General features: G+C 43.1%; 1 protein-coding gene across 2 annotated transcripts in view; it reads right to left on the bottom strand.

Annotated features, from left to right (window-relative positions):
• Positions 1-20,016, bottom strand: part of sntg2 (syntrophin, gamma 2) — an 83,207-nt gene that overhangs the window by 49,171 nt on the left and 14,020 nt on the right. The window contains exons 3-7 of one of the 2 annotated variants that reach the window (XM_031787751.1): positions 9,722-9,778; positions 7,806-7,863; positions 4,129-4,172; positions 3,733-3,774; positions 1,030-1,117 (exon numbers count right to left, since the gene is read on the bottom strand). In XM_031787751.1, coding sequence (XP_031643611.1) covers positions 1,030-1,117; positions 3,733-3,774; positions 4,129-4,172; positions 7,806-7,863; positions 9,722-9,778 — 289 coding nt within the window. The remainder of the gene's footprint in view (positions 1-1,029; positions 1,118-3,732; positions 3,775-4,128; positions 4,173-7,805; positions 7,864-9,721; positions 9,779-20,016) is intronic. The other variant, XM_031787750.1, reaches the window with a different exon arrangement.

The following is a 20,016-nucleotide window of genomic DNA, read 5'->3' as shown; positions in this document are numbered from 1 at the left end:
TATAGAGACAGCATTGTTCCCTCAATCCAAAAGTTGACAAAAAAAACACACGAGCAGCGACCAAACACCATGACTGCCTCTCTGGGCACCTCATGTATCATAACACCATGACTGCCTCTCTGGGCACCTCATGTATCATAACACCATGACTGCCTCTTTGGGCACCTCAGGTATCATAACACCATGACTGCCTCTCTGGGCACCTCAGGTATCATAACACCATGACTGCCTCTCTGGTCACCTCAGGTATCATAACACCATGACTGCCTCTCTGGGCACCTCGGTTATCATAACACCATGGCCAGTCAGTAGAGAATCTTACGATTCTTGTGCTAGTATGTGTCTAACCTGGGACCCGGACCATGTGGTTCATTAGCATAGCTCAGAATACAACTAGGTCTAATGGAGCTCTTTTTACACTCTCTCATCCAACCAATCAGCATAAAGCTCTACTTCTTCATTGTTGAGTCATCAAGCCGACAACTTCAAAGGTCCATTTCTAGACTCACTAAGGTTGCTAGGATTCTGGACATCAAAGCTATTGGGTGCTATTGGGTGATCACATGGTCAAAAACAGACCAAAGAAAACAACCTTCAATGTAAGAGCAGATGACAGCAGTCTGTTGCATGACTTTCCCCTTCACTGTGTATTCTTGCATGCTGTAGGTCAAGCAGGGAGGCCAACAAAGACAAATGCAGGTGTTTGATGTGGCATTAGCTTAGGTACTGAAGCCCCAGCTACTGTTCTAGCCAATCTTCTGAAGAATACAGCAAACCTCAGAGGTTAATAAAAATGTTAAGAACAAATTCGTATTTACAATAACGACCTACACCGGCCAAACCTGGGCCAATTGTGCGCCACCCTATGGGACTCCCAATCACGGGCGGGTGTGATATAGCCTGGATTTGAACCAGGGTATCTGTAGTGATGCCTCTAGCACAACAACTCCTCTCCATTTTTTGAATGCGTAGTTACAGTACAGAATATGACATGAAACATGTAATGGTGAATCCACTCAGAACTCTTACCCAATGGGAGCTTTAGAAAAGATGGAACTTCCCTGAGGTACCGCACAGTGATGGTGACTTCCTCCCCGGCAGTCCGCAGGAGATGAACCTGCCAGAGGAGAGAGAGATAGAGAGGGAGAGAAAGGGAGGATGAGAGAGAGAGAGAGAGAGAGAGAGGATGAGAGTGAGAGAGAGGATGAGAGAGAGAAGAGAGAGAGAGAGAGTGAGAGAGAGGATGAGAGAGAGAGAGTGAGTGAGAGAGATAGAGAGAGAGAGAATGAGAGAGAGAGAGAGAGAGAGAGAGAGAGGATGAGAGAGGATGAGAGAGAGAGAGGATGAGAGATAGAGGATAAGAGGATCAGAGAGAGAGAGAGAGAATGAGAGAGAGAGAGAGAGAGTGAGAGAGAGAATGAGAGAGAGTGAGAGAGAGAGAGAATGAGAGAGAGAGAGAGAGAGAGAGGATGAGAGAGAGAGAATGAGAGAGAGAGAGAGGATGAGAGAGAGAGAGAGAGAGAGAGGATGAGAGAGAGAGAGAGGATGAGAGAGAGAGAGAGGATGAGAGAGAGAGAGAGAGGATGAGAGAGAGAGAGGATGAGAGAGAGAGAGGATGAGAGAGAGAGAGAGGATGAGAGAGAGAGAGAGAGAGGATGAGAGAGAGAGAGAGAGAGAGAGAGGATGAGAGAGAGAGAGAGAGAGAGAGAGAGGATGAGAGAGAGAGAGAGAGAGAGAGAGAGAGAGAGAGGAGAGAGAGAGAGGATGAGAGAGAGAGAGGATGAGAGAGAGAGAGAGGATGAGAGAGAGAGAGAGAGGATGAGAGAGAGAGAGAGGATGAGAGAGAGAGAGAGAGGATGAGAGAGAGAGAGAGGATGAGCGAGAGAGAGAGGATGAGAGAGAGAGAGAGGATGAGAGAGAGAGAGAGGATGAGAGAGAGAGAGAGGATGAGAGAGAGAGAGGATGAGAGAGAGAGAGAGAGAGAGAGAGAGGATGAGAGAGAGAGAGAGAGGATGAGAGAGAGAGAGAGAGAGAGAGAGAGAGAGGATGAGAGAGACAGAGAGAGAGGATGAGAGAGAGAGAGAGGATGAGAGAGAGAGAGAGAGGATGAGAGAGAGAGAGAGGATGAGAGAGAGAGAGAGAGAGGATGAGAGAGAGAGAGAGAGGATGAGAGAGAGAGAGGATGAGAGAGAGAGAGAGGATGAGAGAGAGAGAGAGAGAGGATGAGAGAGAGGATGAGAGAGAGAGAGAGAGAGAGAGAGAGAGAGGATGAGAGAGAGAGAGGATGAGAGAGAGAGAGAGGATGAGAGAGAGAGAGAGAGAGAGGATGAGAGAGAGAGAGAGAGGATGAGAGAGAGAGAGAGGATGAGAGAGAGAGAGAGAGAGAGGATGAGAGAGAGAGAGGATGAGAGAGAGAGAGAGAGAGGATGAGAGAGAGAGAGAGGATGAGAGAGAGAGAGAGGATGAGAGAGAGAGAGAGGATGAGAGAGAGAGAGAGAGAGAGAGAGAGAGAGAGAGAGAGAGAGAGAGAGAGAGAGAGAGAGAGGATGAGAGTGAGGATGAGAGAGAGAGAGAGAGAGAGAGGGGATGAGAGAGAGAATGAGAGCTTGTCATCTCAGATGAATAAAATAGCAAGCCACAAGTACATGTAGCTGTACAGCACTTAAGCACACGCAACGCACCACTTGAACAAAATACAGAATATGCAATCAGCAGTTAAGCCCTGTCTGAATTGATGTCACTTCAGTAATCACATACAATACTATAACTTCAAATATAGCCATTCATTTGCCTGGTGAGAAGCTAGCAAAATACAAGCCAATAATATACAGTAATTACTCTCTCAATGTCTGAGATCACACAAACCCATTATCTGATTTCTAGAAGGTATCTGCACTTGATATGGCACAGACAGAGCCAAGTCAAGAAATAAGGTTGTTTTTTAGCAGTAGGCCTACAATTATACAAATGTTCATGCTTATTTTTCAGATTTGTATCCAAATGAAAGCCTTTCCTTTCCAACTACCCTCAGCTTTATTGTCAACCATTAATATATTCTACTTCTTCCCAACAACATCAGTCGTTTGCCCTTGTTGCTATAGCCGGTGACTATTGAGACAGCTTGGCTATATACGCTTTACATTTTCCCAAAATGAATTGCTCATGATGTCTCTGACGTTCTGGAGGTGAATAGAAGAGAACAGCTGTTTGGCGCTAAGTAGAGAGAGACAGAGAGACAGAGAGAGAGAGAGAGAGAGAGAGAGAGAGAGAGAGAGAGAGAGAGGAGAGGAGAGACAGAGAGAGGGGAGAGGAGAGACAGAGAATGAGGGGAGAGGAGAGAGACAGAGAGAGAGGGGAGAGGAGAGACAGAGAGAGAGGGGAGAGGAGAGACAGAGAGAGAGGGGAGAGGAGAGACAGAGAGAGAGGGGAGAGGAGAGAGAGAGAGAGATAGAGAGAGAGAGCATGAGAGCTAGAATTGCTGATAGTTCCCCTAAACTCGGAGACTCAAGTTCTGTGCAGCTTTTGTCTAATGAATATACTCCATATCGATTTGTCACAGTCAGGACGAGAAAACAAGACAAACTAAATTAGTCTCCTGTATGACATGACAGAGCTGTTCGCTTGACGAAGCATGTCTCAGCTTTTGGCAATCACATGGAATGATTTTGCTTTCAAATCTGGGAAAAGAGTACGTGACAATGTCTGTGCAGCAGCTAATTAAATTATACTCACAACTTCTTCATGACTACAATGTTCAACATTAATGCCATTGATCTAAACAGAGTAAAGGAGAAAGTATGAAGCACAGTTAGCAAACTAACTGATTCAAAAGTGTCATTGTAAATATTGTTTGGTTATTTTACAGCCACGCGTTGAATCTGATGAGAGACACACAGAGCAGAAAAGTTAAGCAAATAAATATACATTTTTGTTTATCGGTTGGATCTATGATCAAATTCAAATTGTATGTATTTTGTAGCAGGGTCAAATAGCATCTTTTGAAATTACAACTCACACTCCAATGGAAGAGGGAAGCTCAATTCAAATTCAAAAGAGCATATCTCTCTGTCTCTGACCTCTGACCTCAGGCAGCTTTGACAGATAAAAGCTAAGAGCCAGTGCACTAACCTGTAACATAGCGTCCCCGACGAATAGCTTCCCAGTTTGATCTGCTGCAGGAGGCAATCGTTGAGTGTCAAAGGTTAATGAAAACATTAGAAAATAATTACTAATTCCCATTCACGATGGAAATAGCAATCAATGTTCCTGTCTGCTTAATCTCCACTGACACCATAGAGCTCTCAGGAACACAGGAAACCATGAAATATGGAACTAATAAGTAATTTGCAGCAGCGATTTACAAAACAATGAAACTTCTTAACTGGTGAAAAGATTTCCATGGCTCTCTGAAGAAGGATGTTAACTTTCCTCTAGTTAATTAAAGACATGTTCGTCTATGGTTTATTAGAAGCAGGACGTTAACTTTCCTCTCTGGTTAATTAAAGACATGTTCCTATCTGGTTAATTAAAGACATGTTCGTCTCTGGTTAATTAAAGACATGTTCCTCTCTGGTTAATTAAAGACATGTTCCTCTCTGGTTAATTAAAGACATGTTCCTCTCTGGTTAATTAAAGACATGTTCCTCTCTGGTTAATTAAAGACATGTTCCTCTCTGGTTAATTAAAGACATGTTCCTCTCTGGTTAATTAAAGACATGTTCCTCTCTGGTTAATTAAAGACATGTTCCTCTCTGGTTAATTAAAGACATGTTCCTCTCTGGTTAATTAAAGACATGTTCCTCTCTGGTTAATTAAAGACATGTTCCTCTCTGGTTAATTAAAGACATGTTCCTCTCTGGTTAATTAAAGACATGTTCCTAGGGTCAGTTTGTTATATCTGGAGTACTTCTCCTGTCCTATTCGGTGTCCTGTGTGAATCTAAGTGTGCGTTCTCTAATTCTCTCCTTCTCTCTTTCTTTCTCTCTCTCGGAGGACCTGAGCCCTAGGACCATGCCCCAGGACTACCTGACATGATGACTCCTTGCTGTCCCCAGTCCATCTGACCATGTTGCTGCTCCAGTTTCAACTGTTCTGCCTTATTATTATACGACCATGCTGGTCATTTATGAACATTTGAACATCTTGGCCATGTTCTGTTATAATCTCCACCCGGCACAGCCAGAAGAGGACTGGCCACCCCACATAGCCTGGTTCCTCTCTAGGTTTTAGCCTTTCTAGGGAGTTTTTCCTAGCCACCGTGTATCTACACCTGCATTGCTTGCTGTTTGGGGTTTTAGGCTGGGTTTCTGTACAGCACTTTGAGATATCAGCTGATGTACGAAGGGATATATAAATACATTTGATTTGATTTGATTTGATTCCTCTCTGGTTAATTAAAGACATGTTCCTCTCTGGTTAATTAAAGACATGTTCCTCTCTGGTTACTTAAAGACATGTTCCTCTCTGGTTAATTAAAGACATGTTCCTCTCTGGTTAATTAAAGACATGTTCCTCTCTGGTTAATTAAATACATGTTCCTCTCTGGTTAATTAAATGCATGTTCCTCTCTGGTTAATTAAAGACATGTTTCTCTCTGGTTAATTAAAGACATGTTTCTCTCTGGTTTATTAAAGACATATTCCTCTCTGGGTTATTAGAGGCAGGATGTTAACATCCTCTCTGGGTTATTAGAGGCAGGATGTTAACTTCCTATCTGGGTTATTAGAGGCAGGACGTTAACATCCTCTCTGGGTTATTAGAGGCAGGATGTTAACTTCCTCTCTAGGTTATTAAAGGCAGGATGTTAACTTCCTCTCTGGGTTATTAGAGGCAGGATGTTAACTTCCTCTCTGGTTTATTAAAGCCATATTCCTCTCTGGGTTATTAGAGGCAGGATGTTAACTTCCTATCTGGGTTATTAGAGGCAGGACGTTAACATCCTCTCCGGGTTATTAGAGGCAGGATGTTAACTTCCTCTCTAGGTTATTAAAGGCAGGATGTTAACTTCCTCTCTGGGTTATTAGAGGCAGGATGTTAACTTCCTCTCTGGGTTATTAGAGGCAGAATGTTAACTTCCTCTCTGGTTTATTAAAGCCATATTCCTCTCTGGGTTATTAGAGGCAGGATGTTAACTTCCTATCCTGGTTATTAGAGGCAGGACGTTAACATCCTCTCTGGGTTATTAGAGGCAGGATGTTAGCTTCCTCTCTGGGTTATTAGAGGCAAGATGTTAACTTCCTCTCTGGGTTATTAAAGACAGGATGTTAACTTACTCTCTGGGTTATTAGAGGCATGAATTCATTCTTTCACTTACAGAAGGGGGGGGGGGGGGGTTCTAACAGCTAAGTTGAAACAGAACGTGTCTAGTTTCTATCCATTACAATTAAACCACTGATTTATACCTCATCAGCAGATTTCCATCTATACCTGAGCAACTGCATTCTGGTTTAGTGGTCATACAGTAACTGCATTCTGGTTTAGTAGTCATACAGTAACTGCATTCTGGTTTAGTGGTCATACAGTAGCTGCATTCTGGTTTAGTGGTCATACAGTAGCTGCATTCTGGTTTAGTAGTCATACAGTAGCTGCATTCTGGTTTAGTGGTCATACAGTAGCTGCATTCTGGTTTAGTGGTCATACAGTAGCTGCATTCTGGTTTAGTGGTCATACAGTAACTGCATTCTGGTTTAGTGGTCATACAGTAGCTGCATTCTGGTTTAGTAGTCATACAGTAGCTGCATTCTGGTTTAGTGGTCATACAGTAGCTGCATTCTGGTTTAGTGGTCATACAGTAACTGCATTCTGGTTTAGTGGTCATACAGTAGCTGCATTCTGGTTTAGTGGTCATACAGTAACTGCATTCTGGTTTAGTGGTCATATAGTAGCTGCATTCTGGTTTAGTAGTCATACAGTAGCTGCATTCTGGTTTAGTGGTCATACAGTAGCTGCATTCTGGTTTAGTGGTCATACAGTAACTGCATTCTGGTTTAGTGGTCATACAGTAGCTGCATTCTGGTTTAGTAGTCATACAGTAGCTGCATTCTGGTTTAGTGGTCATACAGTAGCTGCATTCTGGTTTAGTGGTCATACAGTAACTGCATTCTGGTTTAGTGGTCATACAGTAGCTGCATTCTGGTTTAGTGGTCATACAGTAACTGCATTCTGGTTTAGTGGTCATATAGTAGCTGCATTCTGGTTTAGTAGTCATACAGTAGCTGCATTCTGGTTTAGTGGTCATACAGTAGCTGCATTCTGGTTTAGTAGTCATACAGTAACTGCATTCTGGTTTAGTGGTCATACAGTAACTGCATTCTGGTTTAGTGGTCATACAGTAACTGCATTCTGGTTTAGTGGTCATACAGTAGCTGCATTCTGGTTTAGTGGTCATACAGTAGCTGCATTCTGGTTTAGTGGTCATACAGTAACTGCATTCTGGTTTAGTGGTCATACAGTAACTGCATTCTGGTTTAGTGGTCATACAGTAACTGCATTCTGGTTTAGTGGTCATACAGTAGCTGCATTCTGGTTTAGTGGTCATACAGTAACTGCATTCTGGTTTAGTGGTCATACAGTAACTGCATTCTGGTTTAGTGGTCATACAGTAGCTGCATTCTGGTTTAGTGGTCATACAGTAACTGCATTCTGGTTTAGTGGTCATACAGTAGCTGCATGACAAAGAAGCAACTTAACCTAAAATGTTGTAAATTGATATCCTTCTTAACAGCAGTGTAAATGTCAGATGTTTCAGTCCACATCACTGACGGTTGATTCAGTCCACATCACTGGGAGAAACATTCAATACTTACCTGCTCGATCTTTAAACATCTTTGAAATGACCACAGGCACTTTATGCTCAGCACCGCCCTGAGAGTCACAAGAGAAAGATCATTATTAATCACAAAGTGTAACATTTATATAAATCTACGGAAAATATGCACTGAACAAGCAAGCAGATCAAAGTTTCATTCCACAAAGAACTGTACGTTGATATACAGTTGAAGTCGGAAGTTTACATACCCTTAAGTTGGAGTCATTAAAACTCGTTTTTCAACCTCTCCACAAATTTTTTGTTAACAAACTATAGTTTTGGCAAGTCGGTTAAGGACATTGACTTTGTGCATGACACAAGTAATTTTTCCAACAATTGTTTACAGACAGATTATTTCACTTATAATTCACTGTATCACAATTTCAGTGGGTCAGAAGTTTACATACACTAAGTTGACTGTGCCTTTAAACAGCTTCGAAAATTCCAGAAAATGATGTGGCTTAGAAGCTTCTGATAGGCTAATTGACATAATTTACATAATTTGAGTCAATTGGAGGTGTACCTGTGGATGTATTTCAAGGCCTACCTTAAAACTCAGTGCCTCTTTGCTTGACATCATGGGAAAATCAAAAGAAATCAGCCAAGACCTCTGAAAAAAATTGTAGACCTCCACAAGTCTGGTTCGTCCTTGGGAACAATTTCCAAACACCTGAAGGTACCACGTTCATCTGTACAAATAATAGTACGCAAGTATAAACACCATGGGACCACGCAGCCATCATACCGCTCAGGAAGAAGAAGTGTTCTGTCTCCTAAAGATGAACGTACTTTGGTGTGAATCCCAGAACAACAGCAAAGGACCTTGTAAAAAAAAGTATCTATATCCACAGTAAAATGAGTCCTATATCGACATAGCCTGAAAGGATGCTCAGCAAGGAAGAAGCCACTGCTCCAAAACCACCATAAAAAGCCAGACTGCGGTTTGCAACTCCACATGGGGACAAAGATTGTACTTTTTGGAGAAATGTCCTCTGGTCTGATGAAACAAAAATAGAACTGTTTGGAGGAAAAAGGGGGAGGCTTGCAAGCCGAAGAACACCATCCCAACCGTGAAGCACGGGGGTGGCAGCATTATGTTGTGGAGGTGCTTTGCTGCAGGAGGGACTGGTGCTTTTCACAAAATAGATGGCATCATGAGGGAGGAAAATTATGTGTATATATTGAGAAAAAAAATATCTCAAGACATCAGTCAGGAAGTTAAAGCTGGGTCTTCCAAATGAACAATGACCCCAAGCATACTTCCAAAGTTGTGGCAAAATGGCTTAAAGACAACAAAGTCAAGGTATTGGAGTGGCCATCACAAAGCCCTGACCTCAATCCTATAGAACATTCGTGGGCAGATCTGAAAAAGCGTGTGCGAGCAAGGAGGCCTACAAACCTGACTCAGTTATACCAGCTCTGTCAGGAGGAATGGGCCAAAATTCACCCAACTTACTGTGGGAAGCTTGTGGAAGGCTTCCCGAAAAGTTTGATCCAAGTTAAACAATTTAAAGGCAATGCTTCCAAATACTAATTGAGTTTATGTAAACTTCTGACCCACTGGGAATGTGATAAAATAAATAAAAGCTGAAATTATTCTCTCTACTATTATTCTGACATTTCACATTCTTAAAATAAAGCGGTGATCATAACTGGACCTAAAACAGGGAATTGTTACTTGGATTAAATTATAGGAATTTTGAAAATCTGAGTTTAAATGTATTTGGCTAAGGTGTATGTAAACCTCCGACTTTCAACTGTAGCTGACACAGTAACTTCCTTATCTGTACCATATGTGAACTGTACGTTGATCTAGCAGACACAGTACCAGGAACTTCCTCATCAATACCATGTATGCATTCAAATCTCCTAATAACGGCCCAATATTTTTATTGATGAAAATGAACCACTTACTTTGATGCTTATACCCAGACCTCCAGCTGCCTGTCTTCGGAGTACGACAGTTCTGTGCTTTAAAAAATGGGAATTGACCTTGGTAAAATAATATTGAAATATTGAAACAAGTTTGGAGTGTAACACTGTGGTGCTAATTTTCCAGTTGATAGTCTTTACGATCAAAACCATAACATTAAGAGATACAGCCTCCATAGAAACACAAAGAACGCAGCAACAGCTTCTTATCAGGGATGGACTGGGACAAGAATCCGTCCCTGGCACTTTATACACACCAGCCCATATCACAGTGCCTGCTGCCAACTCCCACCGGATACCATTGTTATGTCTTTGTGTCCAGTATGAAGGAAGTTCGAGGTAGGTTAGAATGCTAGTAGATACCCATAGACTTCCAGTCCTTGAGCTAACGCTAGTTAGCATTGGCTGGCGAAACTACTTCTAACGTTCATACTGGACACAGAGACATCAAAATGGTATCCATGAGTTCATCTAAATCTGGGCAAGTAGATAAAGGGCCTCATTGCCAAAATCCTGAAGTATCCCTTTAATTACTATTACAGGGATCCTGACTAACATTTTCCCCTGGTGTCATAACTTTTCCATCCAATTGCTTACTACAGTATGTCTTCAATTTCATATGATATGTTACATCCTGCAAAAAAATAAACAAAATGGTCTGATATGTTACGAATCCAATTCATAAAGAATCCAACTTTAAGAAGTGTAAAGAATAGACAACTGAGGTATTCAAGAAACAAGTTGCTTCATTTAACATCCAAGCAGGAATGCGTGAATCAAGATATTTTGATGTGTAAACTTATACGATCGTATAAGTTTACACCAGTCTCATCGTTAACAGTGAAGAGGCGAATCTGGGATGCTGGCCTTCTAGGCAGAGTTGCAAAGAAAAAGCCATATCTCAGACTGGCCAATAAAAATAAAAGATTAAGATGGGCAAAAGAACACAGACACTGGACAGAGGAACTCTGACTATAAGGCCAGCATCCCGGGGTCACCTCTTTCCTGTTGATGTTGAGATTGGTGTTTTGCGGGTAATATTTAATTAAGCTGCCAGTTGAGGACTTGTGAGGCGTCTGCTTCTCAAACGAGACACTCTCATGTACTTGTCCTCTTGTTCAGTTGTGCACAGGGCCCTCCCACCCCTCTTTCTATTCTGGTTAGAGCCAGTTTGTGCCGTTCTGTGAAGGGAGTAGTACACAGCATTGTACGAGATCTTCAGTTTCTTGGCAATTTCTCGCATGTAATAGCCTTCATTTCTCAGAACAAGAATAGACTGAGTTTCAGAAGAAAGTACTTTGTTTCTGGCCATTTTGAGTCAGCAATCGAACCCACACATGCTGATGCTCCAGATACTCAACTAGTCTAAAGAGGGACAGTTTTATTGTTTCTTTAAATCAGAACAACAGTTTTCAGCTGTGCTAACATAATTGGAAAAGGGTTGTCTAATGATCAATTAGCCTTTTAAAACGATAAACTTGGATTGGCTAATACAACGTGCCATTGGAACGCCTCTTTACACCTATGTTTATTTATTTTATTTTTATTTCACCTTTATTTAACCAGGAAGGATAGTTGAGAACTTGTTCTCATTTACAACTGCAACCTGGCCAAGATAAGATACCTGCGACACAAACAACACAAAGTTACACATGGAATAAACAAGCGTACAGTCAATAACACAAAAAATAGTCTATATACAGTGGGTGCAAATGGAGTGATGAGGTAAGGCAATAAATAGGCCATAATAGTGAAGTAATTACAATTTAGCAGATTAACACTGGAGTGATAGATGAGCAGATGGTGATGGCAAGTAGAAATACTGATGTGCAAAAGAGCAGAAAAGTAAATAAAAACAATATGGGGATGAGGTAGGGAGATTGGATGGGCTATTTACAGATGGGCTATGAACAGCTGCAGCGATCGGTTAGCTGCTCAGACAGTTGATGTTTAAAGTTAATGAGGGAAATATAAGTCTCCAGCTTCAGCAATTTTTGCAATTCGTTCCAGTCATTAGCAGCAGAGAACTGGAAGGAAAGGCAGCCAAAGGAGGTGTTGGCTTTGGGGGTGACCAGTGACATATACCTGCTGGAGCGCGTGCTACGGGTGGGTGTTGTTATCGGGACCAGTGTAGATATTTCATAAAAAAATCTGCCGTTTCCAGCTACAATAGTCATTTACAATATAAACAATGTCTACACCCTATTTCTGATCAATGTTATGTTATTTTAATGGACAACAACATATTTTCTCTTTCAAAAACAAGGACATTTCTAAGTGACCCTAAACTTTTGAATGGTAGTGTACATCTACAGTGGGGGAAAAAAGTATTTAGTCAGCCACCATTTGTGCAAGTTCTCCCACTTTAAAAAGATGAGATAGGCCTGTAATTTTCATCATAAGTACACTTCAACTATGACAGACAAAATGAGAAAGAAAATCAAGAAAATCATATTGTATGATTTTTTATGAATGTATTTGCAAATTATGGTGGAAAATAAGTATTTGGGATGGCTCCGTATCACCTCCTTGGTCAGGGATGGCTCCGTATCACCTCCTTGGTCAGGGATGGCTCCGTATCATCTCCTTGGTCAGGGATGGCTCCGTATCATCTCCTTGGTCAGGGATGGCTCCGTATCATCTCCTTGGTCAGGGATGGCTCCGTATCATCTCCTTGGTCAGGGATGGCTCCGTATCATCTCCTTGGTCAGGGATGGCTCCGTATCATCTCCTTGGTCAGGGATGGCTCCGTACTATCTCCTTGGTCAGGGATGGCTCCGTACTCTCTCCCTGGTCAGGGATGGCTCCGTATCCTTTTCATCTCCCTGGTCAGGGATGGCTCCGTATCCTTTTCATCTCCCTGGTCAGGGATGGCTCTGTATCCTTTTCATCTCCCTGGTCAGGGATGGCTCTGTATCCTTTTCATCTCCCTGGTCAGGGATGGCTCCGTATCATCTCCTTGGTCAGGGATGGCTCCGTATCATCTCCTTGGTCAGGGATGGCTCCGTATCATCTCCTTGGTCAGGGATGGCTCCGTATCCTTTTCATCTCCCTGGTCAGGGATGGCTCTGTATCCTTTTCATCTCCCTGGTCAGGGATGGCTCCGTATCCTTTTCATCTCCCTGGTCAGGGATGGCTCCGTATCCTTTTCATCTCCCTGGTCAGGGATGGCTCTGTATCCTTTTCATCTCCCTGGTCAGGGATGGCTCCGTATCCTTTTCATCTCCCTGGTCAGGGATGGCTCCGTATCCTTTTCATCTCCCTGGTCAGGGATGGCTCCGTATCCTTTTCATCTCCCTGGTCAGGGATGGCGCCGTATCATCTCCTTGGTCAGGGATGGCTCCGTATCATCTCCTTGGTCAGGGATGGCTCTGTATCCTTTTCATCTCCCTGGTCAGGGATGGCTCCGTATCATCTCCTTGGTCAGGGATGGCTCCGTATCATCTCCTTGGTCAGGGATGGCTCTGTATCCTTTTCATCTCCCTGGTCAGGGATGGCTCCGTATCATCTCCTTGGTCAGGGATGGCTCCGTATCATCTCCTTGGTCAGGGATGGCTCCGTATCATCTCCTTGGTCAGGGATGGCTCCGTATCATCTCCTTGGTCAGGGATGGCTCTGTATCCTTTTCATCTCCCTGGTCAGGGATGGCTCCGTATCATCTCCTTGGTCAGGGATGGCTCCGTATCATCTCCTTGGTCAGGGATGGCTCTGTATCCTTTTCATCTCCCTGGTCAGGGATGGCTCCGTATCATCTCCTTGGTCAGGGATGGCTCTGTATCCTTTTCATCTCCCTGGTCAGGGATGGCTCCGTATCATCTCCTTGGTCAGGGATGGCTCTGTATCCTTTTCATCTCCCTGGTCAGGGATGGCTCCGTATCATCTCCTTGGTCAGGGATGGCTCTGTATCCTTTTCCACCAGAACATCACGGGTGACGTGGTCCAGAACCGGCTTGATGGCTGACAGCGTCACCTGTGTCTCTGAGGCAAGTGCATCTATAAACTTGCTCAGAGGTTCAAGGAGCTGGCACAGTTGCTCCATGACACTTATGTAGGCATCCTTGGGCATCAGATGCCATCTTCCTCTTTCTCCAGCCAGTGTCGCACAGACTGGCTGCTGTTGGCTGAGGAAACGCTCAAGCATCTTGTGTGTAGATCGCCATCTAGTCACCACATCATCATGGATCAGAGCTTTCTGTGGCATGTTGAGGGCAGCTTGCTTTTCTCTCAAGTTCTCTCCTTCTCTTCCAGCTCCGTGAGAAGCCTTGGACCAGATGACGGCAGGCCTTGACTGCTATGTCAACTCTCTGAATTTTCAGAGCCTTTCAGATGTTCAGATGTTCAAAACACCCAAGCCATAGATCTGGGCACTTTTCAAAAGCCTTGATCATGTTTGTTGCGTTGTCTGTGGTTATGTAGACCAGGTATTTTTGTTGACCCCCCCACTCTTCCAAAATATTCTCAAAAAACTCTCTGATGTTGTGAGCCGAGTGATCTTCTAGGAACAACTGTGTTTCCACAGTTATAGGGTTCCACAGTTGTAGGGTTGACCACCCCCAGCTTTCACTGTTCCAGAGGTCAGTAGTTGCAGAAAACCATTTGTCTTGAGCCAAACTTTTTCCAACATCAGCTTTAACCTGGTAGTACAAGTTTGGGACTTCAGGCTTGGAAAAGAATGTTCGCGATGGCACTTTTTAGTGAGGCACGGCAGCCTTCATCAGCCTCAGAAAGCCAGGCCTCGAGGCACGGCAGCCTTCATCAGCCTCAGAAAGCCAGGCCTCGAGGCACGGCAGCCTTCATCAGCCTCAGAAAGCCAGGCCTCGAGGCACGGCAGCCTTCATCAGCCTCAGAAAGCCAGGCCTCGAGGCACGGCAGCCTTCATCAGCCTCAGAAAGCCAGGCCTCGAGGCACGGCAGCCTTCATCAGCCTCAGAAAGCCAGGCCTCGAGGCACGACAGCCTTCATCAGCCTCAGAAAGCCAGGCCTCGAGGCACGACAGCCTTCATCAGCCTCAGAAAGCCAGGCCTCGAGGCACGACAGCCTTCATCAGCCTCAGAAAGCCAGGCCTCTCAACAGTTTGAAATGGCATCATGTCCTTTGTAATGTAATATAAAAGAGCTGCAGTGAGGTCTTTTGCATTTTTTGATGTGGATGCATAAGTAGCCTGCCTTTGCTGGAGTGTCTGTGTCACAACTGTAGATGAGGAGGGACCAGTAGCATCACTGGGTTTGCCTGCTGCATGGCCACTCTGTAAACAAGTCAATGGCAAATATATTATTATTATTATTATTATTATTATTGGTGTTGTTACATTAGAATTATTGTTATAATTATTCACACACACACACACAGTCTATCTTCAATGTTGCATTTTACTATATGCAATGACCCCATGCACAAATTTACATAAATACAAATGAGTCTTAAGTAGACAGTGATAGTAATTGCAATGAGCCCAACAATTGACATCATTAAAGGAGTCTTGTATAGGAGTCTCCTGTTGGAACACTTTTACAACCAATTCGACGACTGACGGATTTTAAATGAACAAAATATGTTGGTTGGGTGACTAAACTACATAAAGTGTTATCGTCTGTAATGGGTGACTAAACTACATAAGGTGTTATCGTGTGTAATGGTTGACTAAACTACATAAGGTGTTATCGTGTTTAATGGGTGACTAAACTACATAAGGTGTTATCGTGTGTAATGGGTGACTAAACTACATAAGGTGTTATCGTGTGTAATGGGTGACTAAACTACATAAGGTGTTATCGTGTGTAATGGGTGACTAAACTACATAAGGTGTTATCGTGTGTAATGGGTGACTAAACTACATAAGGTGTTATCGTGTGTACTGGGTGACTAAACTACATAACGTGTTATCGTGTGTAATGGGTGACTAAACTACATAAGGTGTTATCGTGTGTAATGGGTGACTAAACTACATAAGGTGTTATCGTGTGTAATGGGTGACTAAACTACATAAGGTGTTATCGTGTGTAATGGGTGACTAAACTACATAAGGTGTTATCGTGTGTAATGGGTGACTAAACTACATAAGGTGTTATCGTGTGTAATGGGTGACTAAACTACATAAGGTGTTATCGTGTGTAATGGGTGACTAAACTACATAAGGTGTTATCGTGTGTAATGGGTGACTAAACTACATAAGGTGTTATCGTGTGTAATGGGTGACTAAACTACATAAGGTGTTATCGTGTGTAATGGGTGACTAAACTACATAAGGTGTTATCGTGTGTAATGGGTGACTAAACTACATAAGGTGTTATCGTGTGTAATGGGTGACTAAACTACATAAGGTGTTATCGTGTGTACTGGGTGACTAAACTACATAACGTGTTATCGTGTGTAATGGGTGACTAAACTACATAAGGTGTTATCGTGTGTAATGGGTGACTAAACTACATAAGGTGTTATCGTGTGTAATGGGTGACTAAACTACATAAGGTGTTATCGTGTGTAATGGGTGACTAAACTACATAAGGTGTTATCGTGTGTAATGGGTGACTAAACTACATAAGGTGTTATCGTGTGTAATGGGTGACTAAACTACATAAGGTGTTATCGTGTGTAATGGGTGACTAAACTACATAAGGTGTTATCGTGTGTAATGGGTGACTAAACTACATAAGGTGTTATCGTGTGTAATGGGTGACTAAACTACATAAGGTGTTATCGTGTGTAATGGGTGACTAAACTACATAAGGTGTTATCGTGTGTAATGGGTGACTAAACTACATAAGGTGTTATCGTGTGTAATGGGTGACTAAACTACATAAGGTGTTATCGTGTGTAATGGGCGAATAGAGTCTGCAGACACACGACACATACAGCAGCAGAACAACGCGTAGTGTTTTACAACAGTAAGTAACACTGAAAGCTTCAGTTTACATTATTGACAAGCTATTAGCAAGTTAGACAAACTATGACATTTTCCCCCCATTCCGAAGTCCCCACATCATGCATTGAGGTAAAAGTTAACTTACCTTGCATTCGCTATAAAGTAGCGGGTGGTGGTCACGAAGATGACTCGAGAGATTTGAAGTGCGTTTTCTTTTTTTTGCATATTCTGCAGACAGGGTTGATCACCTTCGATTAAGTTTCCCTCAGCACTCTTGTAAAACCCAAAATACGACCACACTTCAGATTTGGTCCTCTTTGAAGGCTGAAGAATCTGAGCGCTGTACTGCCTTCCTCCATGTTTTCACACAAAACAAAACTCACGTTGCGTCTGCGTCAGACTGTTGCAGACTTTGATTGATGCTGCACAGTATTTACCATGAGTTTTTCAAACTGTGGTAATCAAACACGGTTTTAATGATAATTAACATTTGAAACGGTAATACAAACCGTCTGGAATGTTACCGTGGTTTATCGTGAAACCGGTAAACGCTTCATCCTTAATCTAGATCTCTAACTCTAAATACAATACCCACTGTTACTAGCCATGTATTCATCCAACAGTAAATGTTTAAAAAACTTTGCAATTGTAGGCTACCTATTGGCCTATGGGCTCGTAATGGCCGGTGAGGATTTAGAGCGTGTTACCGCTGCATATCTCAAAGCCATTTCAAATTCCTTCGTTTTAAAATAGTTGCCATTGAGCTAAATATTGAGAGTTGAGAAATATGAAGGAAACGGTTCCTTCAGAAAGTGTTCACACCCCTTGATTTCTTCCCCACATTTTGTTGTATTACAAAGTGGGATTAAAATTGGTTTTAATTTTCCTTTTTTTTTTTTTGTCAACGACCTACACAGAATACTCTGTAATTTCAAAGTAAAAGAAAAATTCGAACAAAGGTGAATTAATCTCCCAGTGTCTGGTGGAAAGCAGGTTTTCCTCTAGGATTTTTCCTGTGCTTAGCTCCATTCTGCTTCTTTTTTTTTATCCTGAAAAACTCCTTAATGATTACAAGCATATTCTTAACACGATGCAGCCACCACTATGTTTGAAAATATGGAGAATGGTACTCAGTAAATCAAAGTATAAATATTTAGCAATATTACATTGGTGCCTTGTTGCAAACTGGATGCATGTTTTGGAATATTTTTTTGTGTACAGGCTTCCTTCTTGTCACTCTGTCAATTAGGTTAGTATTGTGGAGGAACTAAAATGTTGTTGATCCATCCTCAGTTTTCTTCTATCATAGCCAGTAAACTCTGTAAAAGTCACCATTGGTCTCATGGTGAAATCCCTCAGCTGTTTCCTTCCTCTCCGGCAACTGAGTTAGTAAGGACGCCACGTATCTATGTAGTGATTGGGTGTATTTGGAAACACAATGTCAACTTTCACTGCTATGCAGATGACACACAGCTGTATATTTTGATGAAACATGGTGAAGCTCCAAAATCACCTACCCTGGAAGCCTGTGTTTCAGACATAAGGAAGTGGATGGCGGCTTATGTTCCACTTTTAAACTCGGACAAAACAGAGATGCTAGTTCTAGGTCCCAAGAAACAAAGAAATCTTCTGTCGGATCTGACAATGAATCTTGATGGTTGTACAGTCGTCTCAAATAAAACTTTGAAGGACATTGGCGTTACTCTGGATCCTGATATTTCTTTTGACGAACATATTCAAAATATTTCAGGACCTTTTTACATGTTCGTAACATTGCAAAACAATCGGACACTCTTTACCAAAAATAACGCAGAAAATCTAAGCCATGCTAATGTCACATCAACATTAAACTACTGCAACGCTCCACTCTTTGTCTACCTGGATAGCGCTAAATAAACTTCAGCTAGTGCTACATATCGCTGTTAGAATCTTGACTAGAACCCCCAAAAATGATCATATTACTCCAGTGCTAGCCTCTCTACACTGGCTTTCTGTTAAGCCGAGGGCTGATTTCAAGGTTTTACTTCTAACCTACCAAGTATTACATGGACTTGCTCCTTACATGGACCTATCTCGCTGATTTGGTCCTGCCGTACATCCGTACACGTATGCTACAGTCACAAGATGCAGGCCTACTTAATTTTCTTAGAATTTCTAAGCAAAGAGCTGGAGGCGGGGCTTTCTTCCATAAAGCTCCATTTTTATGGAAGGGTCTGCCGATCTATGTGAGAGAGGCAGACTCGGTCTCAACCTTTAAGTCCTTACTGAAGACTCATCTCTTCAGTAGGTCCTATGATTGAGTGTTGTCTGGTCCAGCGTGTGAAGCTGAATGGCAAGGCACTGGAATGACGAACCATCCTGGCTGTCTCTCCACTGGGATTCTCTGCCTCTGACCCTATTACGGGGGCTGAGTCACTGGCTTGCTTGTGCTCTCCCATGCCGTCCTTGGGAGGGGTGCATCATGTTGTGCCAGGCTTCCTTCACTATACTCAACATGAGTTGGTTGAGTCACTGACGTGATCTTTTTTCATGTCCTCGGGCAGTGGGTGGGGTATCTTCGTGGGCTATGCTCGCACTTGTCTTAGGGTAGCAAGTTGGTGGTCTGCTGATATCCTTTTGGTGGTGTGGGGGCTGTGCTTTGGCAAAGCACTTTGGACGGGGCCACAGTGTCCCCGACCCCCCGTCTCAGTCTCCAGTACCTGTGCTGCAATAGTCTATGTGCCGGGGGGCTACGGTCAGCCAGTTATATCTGGTGTAATTTCCCTGTCTTATCCGGTGTCTGGTGTGATTTTAGGTATAATCTCTCTAATTCTCCTATCTCTCTCTCTGTCTCCACTCCCGGAGGACCTGAGCCCTATAACCATGGCTCAGGAATACCTGGCCTGACGACTCCTGGCTGTCCCCAGTCCACCTGATCATGCTGCTAATCCAGTGTTTACTGTTCTGCCTGCAGCTATGGAACCCTGACCTGTTCACCAGACGTGCTACATTGTCGTGTTGCCTGCAGCTATGGAATCCTGACCTGTTCACTGGTTGTGCTACTTTGTCCCAGACCAGCTGTTTCAACCCTCTCTTTCCCTCTCCCTCTCTCTCTGCCTCTCTCTCTCTCTCTCTCCCTCTCTCTCCCTCTCTCTCTCTCTGCCTCTCTCTCTCTGCCTCTCTGTGCCTCACTCTCTCTCTCTGCCTCTCTCTCTCTCTCTGCCTCTCTCTCTCTCTCTCTCTCTCTCTCTGCCTCTCTCTCTCTCTCTCTCTGCCTCTCTCTCTCTCTCTCTGCCTCTCTCTCTCTCTCTCTCTGCCTCTCTCTCTCTCTCTGCCTCTCTCTAACATATATGCTGTCACTGACATTTACTCCTGAGGTGCTGACCTGTTGCCACTGTGATTATTATTTGTCCTTTCCTATAAACGTTTGAACATCT

This window comes from Oncorhynchus kisutch, linkage group LG14, assembly GCF_002021735.2.
Source record: "Oncorhynchus kisutch isolate 150728-3 linkage group LG14, Okis_V2, whole genome shotgun sequence".
Taxonomy (NCBI): Eukaryota; Metazoa; Chordata; class Actinopteri; order Salmoniformes; family Salmonidae; genus Oncorhynchus; species Oncorhynchus kisutch.
This window is presented reverse-complemented; position numbering and strand designations above follow the sequence as displayed.